Below are 15,552 nucleotides of genomic sequence, written 5' to 3' on the forward strand. Positions count from 1 at the left end.
AACGGCTTCCAACAAAGGTGAGTGGAACAACGATCTATGTTTTATATGTTTTGAAAAAGAGTAGTTCAGCATATACCTAACGCAAATCCATGTATTGTATTTTTATAACTAATATATTACTAATGTTGAGTTTCTTTCAGGATCGTGTATGTAATCCTTAGTCATGCTCCAAAGTTGGATGTCGCAATTTAAACGCTAATAAAAAAATTAGACTGTTTCACGAGTACCATAAATTGAATTATGATGAACAGTCAATTTACTTGCAAAAATGTTTGTCAATAAAAGAACCTGTCAGGAGGCGAAGTGGAAAGAATGATGCCAATTCCAAAAAGCTTGCATCGTTCACTTATCAAATAGAAGGGGAAGACGTGTGCAAGAAAACTTTACTTGACGTTTTCTCCATCACATTTCGTCGTATCCAGACTCTTCAATCGAAACTCAAGAATGGTATTACTATTCCTAGGGACCAAAGGGGAAGACATAGCACCAGACCTCATGCTCTTAAGGACACCGACCGAGAGATGGTGAGGCAACACATCAGGAGTTTTCCAAAACAACCAAGTCATTATTCACGAGCAAAAACTGAAAAAGAATGTCTTAGTCCAGATTTAAATCTATGTAAAATGTATCGCCTCTTTAAAGTACAACATCCAAACGTATCAATAAGTCGTACCCTGTATCAGCAAATTTTTAATGACGATTTCCAGCTACGATTTGGTGTTCCAAGGTCAGATACATGCAAGTATTGTGATATGACTTATGTGAAGTTGGTCAACGCAACAACAGAAGAGGAGCGTAACAAGATATCCGCAGAAAGAGAGCTGCACCATCGTAAGGCAGAAGCTGGTTATAAAAATCTAAATGAAGACAAGAACACTGCCATCCAGAATCAGAATATTGTTGTCGTATGTGTTGATTTGCAGCAAGTATTGTTCTGTCCAACACTTACTCATTCCTCCATGTTTTACCAAAGACAGCTTTCTTGTTATAACTTCAACATTCACAATCTTGGAGCAAATAGCCACTATGCACTTATGGATGAAACCATCGCGAAAAGAGGCTCTGCAGATATTGCTTCATGTATTTTCAAATACATAACAAGCAACTACGAGAAGCTCCAAAGAGGTGAACAACGCACCCTCATTGTTTGGTCGGATAGATGTGTAGACCAAAATAATAATTGGAAGATGATTGCTTTGTATTTTTACCTAATCCAACTAGGCTATTTCTCAGAAGTCCATCAGAAATTTTTGTGTTCCGGACACAGTTTCCTACCCTGTGACCGTGACTTCGCCCAGATTGAAAGAGTTAAAAAAACAGCAAAAGTAATAGTCCCTCTAGAATGGAAAGATGTGATAGCAGAAGCCTGTATCAATTCTCCCTTTTCAATAGTGTTTATGAAACAAGAGGACTTCAAAAACTTCGATGGGTTGGAAAAACTCATGAATAAAACGATCACCAAAATCACTGATGCCATGTGGATAAAGCTTTCTTGGGATAATCCAACGACGGTAAATATTCGAAAGTCACATATGTAATATCATGCGCCCATGGGAACAATATGATATTATAAGAAAGAAACGTGGACACCAACCTACTAGAATCGCTGTTCCTCCCATCCAGGCTTTGGAGATTTTGTATGATGAGCCCTTGAAAATCAGCAAAGAGAAGAAGGACAATCTCATTGATATGACGCAGTATTTGGACGAAAAATATAGAAATTTTTACCATAACATTGCTTGCGAAGATGCTTAGTAATGCAGTTCAATAAGATGTTTGTTTAATAAAGTTACAATGACGTTAATGGCATTTCTTTTTCATTAAAAATAAATATATATACAGGGTCCGGCAACACTTGTGTCCACCCCCAAAATCGTCTTTAATTTTAAAGAGAAAATTTTGAAATTTTGCATACGCTCATAGTTGACAAAACTCTAGAAGCGTACGCAAAAATTTGTTTTTTATCACTGATAGTTTTGACGTCGCGACGCCTAAAAATGTAATTTTTAGTTAATTGTGAGGGTTTGTGATATCAATCCCTAATTTAACTTTTTTTCAATATAAATGTGTTAAAAATATTTCAGTTGTTATTTTAGATTCAATGCAAATTGTCTTCAAATTTTGAAAAAAAAAGCTGTTTTATCAAGTTAGTTTCCAATTTCATTACGTCAAAGTTGGGAACTGCGTTTACACCCATCTGTCAGCATCTTGTGTCACAAATGACATCTATCTTTTGGCTCACTTTAGATTGTAACAAAAAAGTCTTAGTTGGTGAAATTGTCGCTTTGTCGATGTTAATTACCGATTTCTGGTGTCCATAAAGTGCAAAATGCCCGAGTTAATCAAAATTGACCTTCATAAGAGTGAATGAAGTGACTTGTGAAATTTTGGTGTAAACGTAGTTTGCCGATGCGCTGCCAAAATTTTGAAAACTAACTTGATAAAACAACGTTTTTTTCGCAAATTTTAAACACAATTTGCATTTGATTTAAAATAAAAATTCAGATATTTGTATCACAGTTATGTTGAAAAAAAATTGAATTCGCGAATATTTCCGCAAAAACTCAAAAATCGCTAAAAATTATACCTCTTGGGCGTCGCGACGCCAACCAAATCGTGATAAAAAACAAATTTTTGCGTCAGCTTCTAGAGCTTTGTCAACTATGAGCGTATGCAAATTTTCAAAATTGTAACTTTAATATTAAAGACGATTTTAGGGGTGGACACAAGTGTTGCCGGACCCTGTATATTTAAATTATATTGCTCTATACTTTAATTTTTTAATGCAACATAGATCATTGTTCCACTGTAAAACAAAACAATTTCGTTTTTGTCACGAATCAGGTCATATTATAATGTAAACGTAACTGAATTTGTGATGTCCACGCATACTATGATGTGTTGTGACATATCTGAACGTAAAACTGCTAAACATATCATGCTGAAACGTTTTTCGCAGTTTCTGACAAAAAACTGAAATGTAACATAGATCATTGTTCCGGTGCACGCTTCATTTGTAGAGACTGTGTGAGCTAAAAACTTACAAAGAATTAGTTTTTGTTTATTGGTTTTGGCAGTAGAAACTACCGTGGTCTTTTTGCACCATGTTTAATTTTATTGTTCAAATAATTATATTAGTTTAAAAAATTTCAACTGTTTTTAATCTATGTTGCTTGTATAAAGCATTTAAATCGATGAATTCAAATTTCACACTCCATATTTTCAGTGTTAAAGATAGTGAAGATAAACAAACGGGTCATATACGACCCCACAGTGTAGATTATGTAAAAAAATTCACAGTGTGGCTGTAGGGTTAAGTGAAGAGGATGAATCGGAGATTCAACCCAAGATAAAATTCCAGCACTGCCCTGTCAGAGGATCTTGGACGACCAACAAAGAAAATTCTCCAAAGCTTATCACCTTCAAATGGGGAAGAAATAAAACAGGAGTGATTGAATTATTCATTTATGAAAGGCTCTGCGTTTAGTTTTTGCTGTAAAATTTTTGGAAAACCTGTTAATAATTTTGCTACTTCGTACGAATGTTCGGATTGGCAGCATTTAGCATTTTTGTTGCCAAAACATGAAAAAAGGTTAATTCATAAAGAAAATATTCGGGCATGGTTCAATTAATTAGTCATTGTCGAAAAACACTAACATAAATCAGTCCTGCCATAAATGAAATGCAACTGAAACAGCTAGACGTTGAGAGAAAATATTCGTATAGTGTAATCGAAAGAATTATTGCTATAATTCAAGTTTTAACCCGACAACGCTTGGCATTTAGAGGCAAATGAAATAACCTTTTTCAAAATAACAATGGCAATTTTTTCAAAGCCATTGAAATGGTGGCGAAATTCGATCCAGTTATGCTGGAACACGTCAAAAAAGTACATAAATCGCAAGAAAATAAAATTCGTTTGAGTAATTATTTGGGAGAAAAGATCCAAAACGAATTGGTAAAGCGTCGAGCTATAACAGATACATTGTAGCATCTTCTTATTCAGAACCGTGCAAACACAAAGCAAACGGCAGCTTTTCGCCGGCGAGCATTCAGGTCGAAGTAAGGACTCTTATAAATTTCCAAAACAGGCCGATAGAGATAATGGGCGCCACTGCGGTTTAACACTATCAGCAACCCCCGCAGAAGGTCACTGAAATAAGACTGAATTAAATGAAAATTACTAAAACAAAAATTGTCTATTAATGAACTCTACATAGTTGGTTAGATTCTGACTAATACAAAGTTAAATGTGTTGTGAAATTGCTAAGTCAGGACATCTGTGAAGCAGGTCCTGATCGAACAATTTATCTAATAACTAAAGATTCAGATCTGTTTCTTTTACAAAATGAAAATAAAAAGAAAATACACAAAAGACACGAGCTTGACGCTACGGCATGTGTCGCTCACTCACATGTCGGTAAGGGCATTAAAACTGCCTACCAACTCGCCCTTCTAAGTCGATAGGAAATTACAAATACAGGTAATTAAATCTCAAGAGGCGCCGGTGCAACTTAACTCGACTCGAGGTTCTTGAACGTAAAACTAAGGGGTATCACTTATCTTTGGTTTTATCTGGATCGCTGACAATGGGCCGAGGACGACGGCATCCGCAAAATGGATCGGGACGCCCGAAAAGGTGGACGATTGTCCTATGTCCTCATGGCGCTCAATGTGGTTTCAAGCGGTATTGTGGCTAGCTAATATTGGGACTCTCCCAAAGAAGTTTCTAACGGGAATTTAAAATTAACACGGGTATTGCGAAAAATTCAATAATTACCTCTAATCTAGAGAAACTTCTATTCGGTACGCTACGATTATATCGACATCCACTGGCGGATCGACGATAGAAATGAGGATCACTCTTCGCACCTCGTGGTACGATATCGAAAGCCACAATGATGTCTTCCTCATCACGGAAATCTCTCGCGGTACTCGATATTATAAGGCGGTAAAATAAATCGCTTAAACCCGTAATGAAAAAGTGTCATATTTTGAATTCACCGGAAGTCACAATCGGTTATGCGCACTCACGACGCTTGTCGCCAACACTCGTCGAAGAAAGTATATTATATATTATACCAAGATACTCTAACCTATGACCTGACAGGTGACAGGCCGGTACCTTGCTTACATTTGAGGTTAGATTTTGTAAGGTGCGACTGGACCGATATTGAGAGATGGTAAATAAATGCGCTAACGGGAGATAATTAAATTATGAAATTTTAGATGGGAATAGAAAAGAACAAGAAGTTCGGACCATTGTACTCGAATGGGACCGAAACATAAACGTTGTGAAGAGATAAGAGAAGATAGGAAAGTTGAAACGGGATTACCGAACCCAACGTGAAATTCGGGTGGAAAGTTGTAGCACTTCCACTAGCTGAAACTCTGAGGCGGTAACACGTGGTTGATCCGCTGCCTCAAGGCGGCCACAATAGAAAAATAGTTCCTAACGCGGATACAAAGTTAGATAAACGGAATGACGGTAATTAAACAAAAATTCATCTCATACTGACAAAATTAACGTTTCAGTTTTTGAGATGATAGCTCTACTCTGGCTTCGATGTTAACGCCGTGATGTTATGAACCCAAGCATCTGAAGAAGTCCCTAAAGTATTTAATTATTAATTATGCCCTTCTTCACCGGCAAATTTTGAAACGCTACAACATCCACTCAAACTTGTGATCTCTGTGGTGCAACACCAAACATTATGAACAATATTGATGCAATGTTGTTGTGTCCCGTAAAAACAGATTTATTCGAGTTTGGTGTGTCACAATTAGGTGTTTTGTGGCCTATAGACTTGACCTAAAGAATTGCCAAGTGCGAAGTGCAGAGAAACCCACCGTAGACTAGAGAAAGAAAAGCATTCAGCAAGAATTCAGGGATAAACTGGGGCTTCTTGTTTACTAGTCACGTTTAGGGGGAAGTGGGACATCTAATGAGAGCAATACAAAACCAATATTTTTTAGTAATTCCAAAATATCATAAAAAATCACAAGCATCTCTGAAGACCTAATATTCCGTTTTAGTGTAATTTTGAAAACACTTTCTTGTAATGCAAAGATTGACACTAAGGCTTTCCATACATACTCAATCAGCACTGCTAAGCTCTTTGTGGGTAATGGCTGGTATTACACGCCCATGAGTGTCAACTTTTGGAGGAAGCACAAGAAAGCAGGAATAAGGATTTTAGAAAAAAATAGGCTGCAATATACTCGAATCCATTCCTTCAAGAATAACGGAAAATAGTGTCTTATCTTACTACAGTATTCTACCTTAGTAAATCGTATATATTTTTAAGATTGATTTATTTCTTTCAGTTATCCTCTGACATATAAGCAAAGTCAAGACCATGTGGAGCTATTTTTTATCAGTGAGAAGTCGCTGGGCATTTAACAACACAATTCAATCTGGAAGTGAAACACATAAAGAGCAATTGTATTGCTCAAAACTCAAAATAAAACTTCAATTTTTATTTTTGCTACACAAAATATGAGTTGTCAGGTAGCAAGGTCCTTGTAACAATGCAAATAATGCATTGCTAGCCTTATGGCTCGGACGGAGAACAACCGGAAAGGTTTCCATGTTGCAGCATTATCAAAGAATGTGTCAGTTTTGTTTTTGTTTTAAAATATATTGAAGCTGGTTATGTTAACAGTTTCTTCGGAAAGTCTGTTTCACTCGTAAAAACCCCGTATCGCAAAAAAATAGCCTTTGCTTACTTTCTCTCTGGCTTCGCCATACTATTGGTTCATTACAAATTTTAGATGTCCAAATCATGTCGACTCGCTATTTTGTAGGAAGTTTATTGAAGCTTAGGACATTTTACATTCACAAGACACTTGTGAAATGTAAAAGTTGCCATCAAGTTGCATTTACAGACAAGCTATAAAATGTGTAAAACAAGGACCACAATAGAGAACTGAAAGTGGCACTAAAATACTATAAGTGACAGCCCCACCATTTCCAAAAGATGAATGTAGAAACATTACTATTTCATAACACGGCAGCAGGTATATGTTATTATACCACCACTAAAAAATTAGAGCAAAAAAATAGAACTGCAGCTTCATTTATTTTCCAAGTTTTTAAATCGTTTATTTAATCGTTAGTCTTAGAAGTAGACGTCTTTCGAAAATGGGGTTTAGTGAACACGAGATGTAAAAACCTATTGACATATTGCAATTTATCCTGCATTTACGAATATTATAATTTTATGTCACAGATAAATCGCGGCCATTTTAAAGTGGCATATTATTGTTGGTTACAAAGACGGCCCTTGACTTAGAAGTTGAATACTTCCAGAAATACGAATTTAAATTTAGAGCAAGGCAATCACTTATATGCGGCTAGTCACTTCACAATTGTCTCATTTAATAAACAAATACTTAGCTATGAGGCGCCATTTGTGAGACAAGTAATAAAACAAAACAAAAATTATGAAATATAATATTATGTGAAAAATAACAGCAAAATCCATCACGATACTAAATGCAGCAGATATGGAAAATTCAATCTATTAGGATTTTTTGAATAAAGCTATTTTTAATTTTAAATTCATTTATACCAAATGAGGAGTTTTTAAACAAAAAATTTCTAATTTTTATTCTATCACATACAGTTCTTTCAAGCAGTAATACATTGTATAATAACAATTGGCGAACCAAAATGAGCTATGAATTCTTTAGTACATACAGTGTTGTCCATACTTCCTTACACAATTTTAAACCACTTTCAACTTTAAATTTTGAGTTCCCATTAAGTATAATTTTATGCGAACTAAAAAATTAACAAAACCATTTATTTAGCAGAAATGAACAAAATAATAATACTTCATTATCAATAATTAACGATCGAATTTAAAGATTTTAATATTTAAAAGAAATCGAAATAAGAATTTTAAGTTGAAATTTTATAAGGAATGTCTTCTGAGCAGCTTTTCTTAAAAATCGAAGATGTCGAACACCAAGTCAAAAACTCGTGGACAATCTATCATTTCCAAATTCTTTCTTCTAAAATTAAGGAAGATAAAAGCTAATTTATTTAAAGTACAAAGCACTGTATTATTTTTTCGTCTAATCAGCAGATATTTCAATTTTATTTTAATTTTTATCGTCAAGCGGCAAACGCTTCTAACTTTTTTTGCGTTTTTTAAAGTATCAACTTTAGAAAGTCGTCATTCGTTGGCGTTTTTGCACCACTAATTACGTTAAAAGTGTCCTAAAATAAACAATTACTACTCAATGGCAGTATAGAGAATACATATTAAAAGATTTCAACCCAACCAGATATAGTGGCGCCGCGTTGCGGAAAATTTTCTAAACTACATTTGAGGGATAAGTGGATAGTGGTGGATAGTTTATACGTGGTTTATAAAGTGTATGTCGTGACTGTTTAAGGATATTTTTTTGTGTGGAACTGTAGAATAGGATTATTGTAGTGTTTAGTTGTTGTGTATTTGTGACTATTGATTTCACTTTAGTTTTTTTTTTGTAAATGACTAGGTATAAGTATGTTGATTTCATTTAGTAATATTTGTAGTTCCGTGAGTGATGGACAAGTTTGTGTTACCAAAACACGGCTCTTAGAAGAAGGCGAAAGACTTTATTTAGCCGGTTTAATTGGCAACTGCAATTTTGTGGGGCAAAGGGTTCATACGCGATGTTTAACCTCCAAAATCAGTGCTGTGCCCCATAAAATTGACATTCGATTTGGCGATTACTCAGGTGAATAAAAAATCGCAAAAACTACATTTATAACAAATACATAATATGTTCTACCAGATTACAAACAGTGGACGTGCTACTGCAGCTGGAAGGCAGGAGCTGGGGCAAAGTGTAAACACATTGTTGCCACTATGCTGTATGTTTACAAGTAAGTTGATTTATTTTAAAATTATCAACTATTGCATTATTTTTTTAGTGCTGTGAATCTTGACACCTTAAGTTGCACTGACCTGTCCCAGGTTTGGGGCAAAAGAAAGAGGGAAGAACTTGTTGAAGTCGTTCCACTAGACGACTTCTGTCATGTCCCAAAAGCTACCGCTGAATGTGAAATGACAGAATCGTCTCTGGACGAGTTTCAACAAAAGTGTTTTGAAGGTATGTATGTAGATCTTAAAAATTAAAATCAATAATTATATTTTGTCAAAGCTGTTCCACATTCAGGAGCTGCATTGCTTGCCAAGGGGACAGTTGGCATTGCTAAACACCACGCCAGGTTGTATCAAATAATTTTTATAAACGGCATCATCACGCCTTAGCAACTGATTATGATATAAACACGTTTTTATTTAAAAGTTTTTGCTGATGTGTGTTTTTGCAGGGATGACTTGATCAGATCTATTTGCCATAATGCCGAGCGAAGCAAATTAACCGAATGGGTGTCCCAGTTCAATTTAAATTTGAAAGGATGTTGTTTTGATACGTTCAATAAACTGTATCCTTGTGACACCGTCGAAGTTTGTAAACAAACTTGCCTGAGCAAAGCAATTTGGCACAAAAAACGCCAATTTAGAATAACTGGTTTGTAGCTAAATATTTACTTAAGTTTTTGTTTGTAAATAAGAATATGAGGTTATAGGCTCAAGGTCTTACAATTTATTTACGTACGCCAAAGAATGGGACAAGAAATCTAGGAAGTATTTTTATCCAAAGTCGTTAACAGGAAACTTTGCTACCCGATACGGCAATGAGCAAGAAATATTTTCCCGTGAGACTTACAAGACTTGCCTCCCAAGCAATGAGGTGGTCATTGAGTGTGGGTTGGTAGTCTCCAAACATAATCCTTGGTTGGCTGTTTCTCCTGATGGGATAGTACTCGTACATGGACAACCAATTCGATTATTAGAAATAAAGTTTCCGGTTATCGGTAAGTCAACGTACTGTAACAAGCCTTCTTTGTTAAAATTATTTTGTTAGGTTCGACGAAAACGATTTTAGAGTGTCTTCCCACAATGGATATTTTGGAATTGAAGATAGAAGGTTGCAACTAAAAAGAAAGCACAGTTATATGGCCCAAATGCAACTTTCTATGGTAGTGTTAAACCTACAAGGTTGTGATTTTGTTATATATAGTAGTTTTGACAAAACATTTCATCTTCTGAATGTAGATCGAGATGAAATGTTTTGTCAAAATCTAGTGAAGAAACTAAACTCAATATTTTTTGAGAAAATGTTACATGTGTATGTAAATCTATAATGAAATAAATAAATATCACAACATTGAGTTTTTTATTAAATTCTCAAAACAGTATAATTTATCGTATACAGTCTCATGAGGTCCATGGCATTGATTACATATACAACATGGATTTAGCTTAAATTTGAGCATGATTTACTCCCCCTTTCTGAACAGAGGGAGTATTATAAGATTAAAATTTATCCGTAGATAAAATTGGACTTGACAAGTTTGTTAAAGCAACAATAATAATAAAAATATCATTAATATTCTTCAATAATTTAAATATCAGTATAGCGTTCTACGTGTACTCGGACTCTAGCTATTTCTGCGGTGTTTTGTTAATTGTTGTTGCCTTTGTTAATTGTTTTTCTTTCTTTAAAAAAGGCGGACGAATAAGTTGAATGCCTTTTTTAGCACATTGTCTATTAAGAATCCTTTGTCGACCATTACCGCATCACCTGCAGAAAATTTTGAAATTATATTTTCCTCATTGAATATGGCTTTGTCCGAAGCCCTACCACCATATGGTTTGCTTAAAAACGTTACAGTTCCAGACGGGGCTACACCTATTAAAAACTTTACAGTATGTTTACTTTTATGAAATGAATAAACATTCTAATCCTACATTTTAGGCACTTACATTTTTCGACTTCAATTTCCGTACAATCAAGAACAATTCTTGTATTTGGGAAGTTTTTAAAACAAAGTGGCATATTACACTGAATTTCTTCTATAGTAGGAAACCGGATGAAACTTTTCAATAAAAATGCTACATTTTTTATAACATGCTGAAAATAGCTTTGAGCTGACACCAAACAAAATACTTAAACATGTAAGTGATATATCTAACTTGAGGCGCATTAAAGAGAGCAACACAATTTTTTTCATAAAAAATTTTGACTTCATATGCAAAGCAAAAATTTGAATTCCCGTCAAAATTCGTAGTTTATAATCCGTATTTATAATGTCAGACAGATGAAAGTCTTTAAACTTTTCATATGTCAAATTTCATCAAATTCTTTAGCTTCTGTATTTGAAAAATTGTTGGGATTTAAATGTCCCAAAGAAATTAACGCCTCTGCAGCGTCCAATTCAGTAGTATTAACACTAAAATGAAAATATAGGTAAGAAACAAGACTATTTGAATTTTTAACTACCTCTCAACAAGTGGTGTATCCTCTACGATTTGCACGACATTCCTACTCGCATCTCTGCATTGAAAAAATAATAATAAAGCAGTTTCACTTAAAACCTATGCTTACATTGATTTGTGTCGATTTGCAATTCTTTGTTGTCTTTGCAAAGACTTTTCTTCGTTTACTTCTTTGTCATGCAAACCCGTTGGGAGACTTTGTGAAGGCACAACATTTGCTTTTAAAAACATCTTAGTAGATTATTAACTTATATTTATGTTAGCTTGTTTTATGCTTTAGGTAATGGGTCAATGCACTTTGAAGCTGGTCCATCTATTAAAGCCTCTACATCATCTCTTCTTGTCACAGGTACAAATTATTATTATAAATTATTATCGTGTAAATCGGCTCTGTATAGATTGTTGATTGAAAAATTTTGTTAACAGTTTTCAGGCATTTCTTACAAGATTTATTATATTGCCCCTTTTTTTTATCTTCAACAAAATCATAAAAATTATAATATAAATATTGTAGGAAATGGCCAAAGAGTCAATATTCTGCGAAAGATCGGCTGCCAAAAAGTGTCAGAGCTCACGCCACGGAAATTGAAGCTATACAATATTAGTAAAGATTATCTCAATCTGGCAAGATTATCTCAACCTGGCAAGAGATTTAGAAAGCCGAAATATGTCCAATTCGGAATACTTAAACGAAATAATTCATCTGACTGAAACAGGGGAAATTATGAAGGACAAAATTAATCTGACAACTTGGGAGTTTGTTCGGTCAATTGACACAGCAAGGGAAACAAAAAAGGGGCCGTCGGATTAATTTAAATAATAAATTATTATGACTGCTTTTATTGAAGCAAAGTCCTAAAAGATACAAGCTGTTGCAAAAGATATTTGCACTTCCTTCAAGAAAAACATTGAGGCAGCTGCTACGAAGGGTGCCTTTTTATCCCGGCATCAATAGACAAATTTTTCATAGCTTAGAAAAGCAAGTGGGCACGTTAGACGAGCAGAATCGTTATTGTATTTTGCTTTTTGACGAAATTTCATTGCAACCGTTATTGTCTTATGACAAATGTAAAGATGCAGTGGAAGGTTCCCAAGACAATGGCAGTGAAAAAGTTCTAAAACTGGCAGACCATGCTATGGTCTTCATGGTCAAAGGTTCAACACGCCAGTGGAAGCATTCCCTTGCATTCTTTTATACAGAGAACGCAATGAAGAGGCTGAGGTTGCCAAAAACTTGAAAATAATTTTTTCCGCGTTTATGATCTAGTAAAACATAATAACTTTGAATCTTAGGAATCACTAAAAAATGAATTAGAGAATCAGTTCGGAGAAAAAAGATCAATTGCTCAAATTCAAACAGAACTTTTGAGTATTAAACAAAATAAAGATGCGGTACGAGAATTTGCAAATAAAATCATACAATTGACATCCGATCTGGACGATGCGTGCATCAAAGAACAAGGCGCAGATGCGTCTCAGTACGTCAAAAAGTTAAATAAACATTCAGCGTTAAAGGCCTTTGTGTATACACCGTCTGGTCTAAATGAGCCAATTAAACTAATTATCATAGCGTCGCGATTTCAAGAATTGCATGAAGCTATAGAGGCTGCAGTTGAGGAAGAAAAATCAACTAAACTGCAAGGTTCTCAAAAATCTAATAATTTTAAATTAAATCGATCCTCTTTCCATTCTAATCACAATTACAACAATTCAAATCAAAGGTCTCACAACAATCATTCTAATTATAATTCTAATAACACGAATCAAAGACCTTTCGCAAATTCAAATCGACAAAATAATTTCTTTCAAAATCCAAATAACAGTTTTTGTCAATATTGTAAAATAAGGGGTCATACCATAGATGTATGCCGAAAAAAAGAATATAATAATTCACGTTATAATAATTCGAATAACACCACAAAATTCTCAAAACAATCCGGGAAACGAGCCTGCTCCGAGTTCATCGGGAAACGGAACTCGGATGCGCAATCTCAAAAACTCCCATTAAATGGTACCGCAGAAATTCATTCAAAAGTTTTCAACATCACAATAAAGTCACAACCAAATTTTGTAACTCTTCCGATAGATTTAGCTGCGTCTAAGACAGCAAATTTAATTCTAGATACCTGTTGTAATTAATTCCAGCCACTCTCATTCACATATGTTCAATTAGTCACATCTCATAACTCTCCCTTAAGTCGGAGTGGGGGTGCGACTATTCCGACTACGCATTTTTCTAAGATTTTAGATTTAGTTCTTAAGAAGTACTAATCCGGACACCAACCCGGAATGTATAGTTCAGCCAAGTTGGTCTGAGCCACCATAAAATCATAAAAATTAGACGGCAACCGCAACCGGACAGTTTGCGGTATTTTGTCATTTATGACGATTCATCTGGCCTGTTTAGGTATGCTGTTCTTATCGTAGGGTGCAAACTTGAGCAAATAAACCCTCCATTATGTGCACTTGAGAATCTTTTGAAGCTGTCCTGTTGCGGTGGCCCGCAAATTTTTATGCTTTTATGGTAGCTCAGACCAACTTGGCTGAACTATAAATATTAGCAACCAATAAACCACAATTTAAGAAATCTCGCTTTTTCACTAATTAATACCCGGGTTAGCCATTTATACTACCTTACGTCGATTAAAGAAAAAATCTTGATCTTGAAAATGTTTGCTGCATACTCGCATGTATGGTGATACTGCTTTTCCCATTTTCAAAGCATGCATCCACTTCAACCGTAGTATTCTATTATCGGGATTTGGAAATTTGTGAAACGATACATTATCTGAATAGTATTGTAATGGCACGATTTGAATTTAAAAGTACCGCCGCCGCGGGGCGGAAGTGACATCGCCACCCGCCCGCCTAGCGGAAGATACGGAAAGGGATGTTGACCAGTGGAGATCACTTCCGCCTAGTACTCCAAACAGAGCAGTCGTTTTTGTCGGAGTGGTGCCGCCATTGTTGATAAACAATTCTTTTGTAGTGACTTCGCGGTATCGCTTTTGTTCTTTTGTGCATTGTTTGTTTTGTTTTGTTCTTTAAGTTTTGTTTTGCATGCGTTAACATTTAGTGTTTTTTTTTTAAATTGTAAACGTTAGTGTAAGTGGGTAAAAAGGTTGCCGGTAAGCTAACGTTGAAAAGGTATGTAAAATGTTAATTTGTTCTTCGGTCGAGAAAGCTTTGATTGTTAGCAGGTTTCTGGGAGGTTTTTCGTGTTCAAATGTTAAGGGAAATGGGGTTGAAGCGTGGGTGGTACTCCCAGGAAACTTGTTACTTTGTGTTGTATTTGTATTAATGTGATTAAATACTTAATGTTGGGGGGGCGCATGTCGGTTTTCGAGGACTTTTCCAAATTCTGGCGCGTCGCTTCGGTGACCGTTAGGATGGGTGGGGGTGCCATTTTGAGCGCGTCCTAAAACGTTGTTGTATTTTTCTTATTTTCAATATTTTCTGACAAGTCGTAATGTGTCGTACGATGCCGCGATTCAAAAATTCTTGTTCCCTTTTTTGTCGTTCAAGAAATGAAGAAAGAAGAAGAGGGCCCAAGTCGCCATGTATGTCTTGTCTGTTTCAGCCGATACCACGCGGGACTTTGATTTAGGTGATTTATCGTAATGATCCTCGGTCGATAATAGAGTATGATTGCTAAAACCGTCTTTTGTTTCCCGCGAGAGTGAGAATGTGGAGGGAATGAGTGTCATTGGTCGTTCGGTTTTCAGCGGCAAGTTCAAACGCTTTATCTTTTCGGGTGTCCGTATTCTGACTGAAGGCCTTTGAGGTACTCCCACAGTGGAGTGTTGCGGGTGCTAGTCGGCCGGGTTCGCCCGGAAACGCCGTCGCCCGTAAACCCAGTCCCGGGTGTATTTTATTATCCGAAAATTCCAAAGATGCGATGATGATCTAATGTGCTATGATGTGGACGAAAACTGAGAAGAAGAGGAAGGCAAACCGCAATACGACAATCAACTTGCAATTCAATTCAAATTTCTCGCAAATTCAAAACAAATCGTACAGACACGTTACTACGCTTTCATAATTGTAATTTTCTTGTTCAAATCATTGTAATCTTTGTAATCGTTTTTGAAAAGATCAAGGATTATGGGTAGCTTAGTAGTTGACTGTGAAGGCTAGGTTTTTATCCCACTGGGTTTTTAGTCCAGCCAGTCTTGTAATGAGTGGTGGTGTTCATGTAAATTTTGCTTTT

At 35.5% G+C, this 15,552-nt stretch overlaps 1 protein-coding gene and 1 pseudogene across 1 annotated transcript; one reads left to right on the forward strand and one right to left on the reverse strand.

The window, feature by feature from the left end:
• Positions 1 to 8,444: 8,444 nt before the first annotated feature.
• On the forward strand, positions 8,445 to 9,369 carry LOC148176702 (uncharacterized). Its single transcript, XM_088033493.1, has 4 exons — positions 8,445 to 8,733; positions 8,791 to 8,869; positions 8,930 to 9,108; positions 9,160 to 9,369. Exons 1-4 carry the CDS (start codon positions 8,520 to 8,522, stop codon positions 9,267 to 9,269), a joined length of 582 nt encoding a protein of 193 aa, XP_087889619.1. The 5' UTR covers positions 8,445 to 8,519; the 3' UTR covers positions 9,270 to 9,369.
• A 1,010-nt stretch (positions 9,370 to 10,379) lies between these two features.
• LOC148176703 (uncharacterized) lies at positions 10,380 to 14,158 on the reverse strand (annotated as a pseudogene).
• Between the last annotated feature and the right edge of the window lie 1,394 nt (positions 14,159 to 15,552).

Source organism: Gnatocerus cornutus, chromosome 3 (assembly GCF_029298725.1).
Source record: "Gnatocerus cornutus isolate USDA-ARS CGAHR chromosome 3, icGnaCorn1.1, whole genome shotgun sequence".
In the NCBI taxonomy this organism is placed as follows: domain Eukaryota; kingdom Metazoa; phylum Arthropoda; class Insecta; order Coleoptera; family Tenebrionidae; genus Gnatocerus; species Gnatocerus cornutus.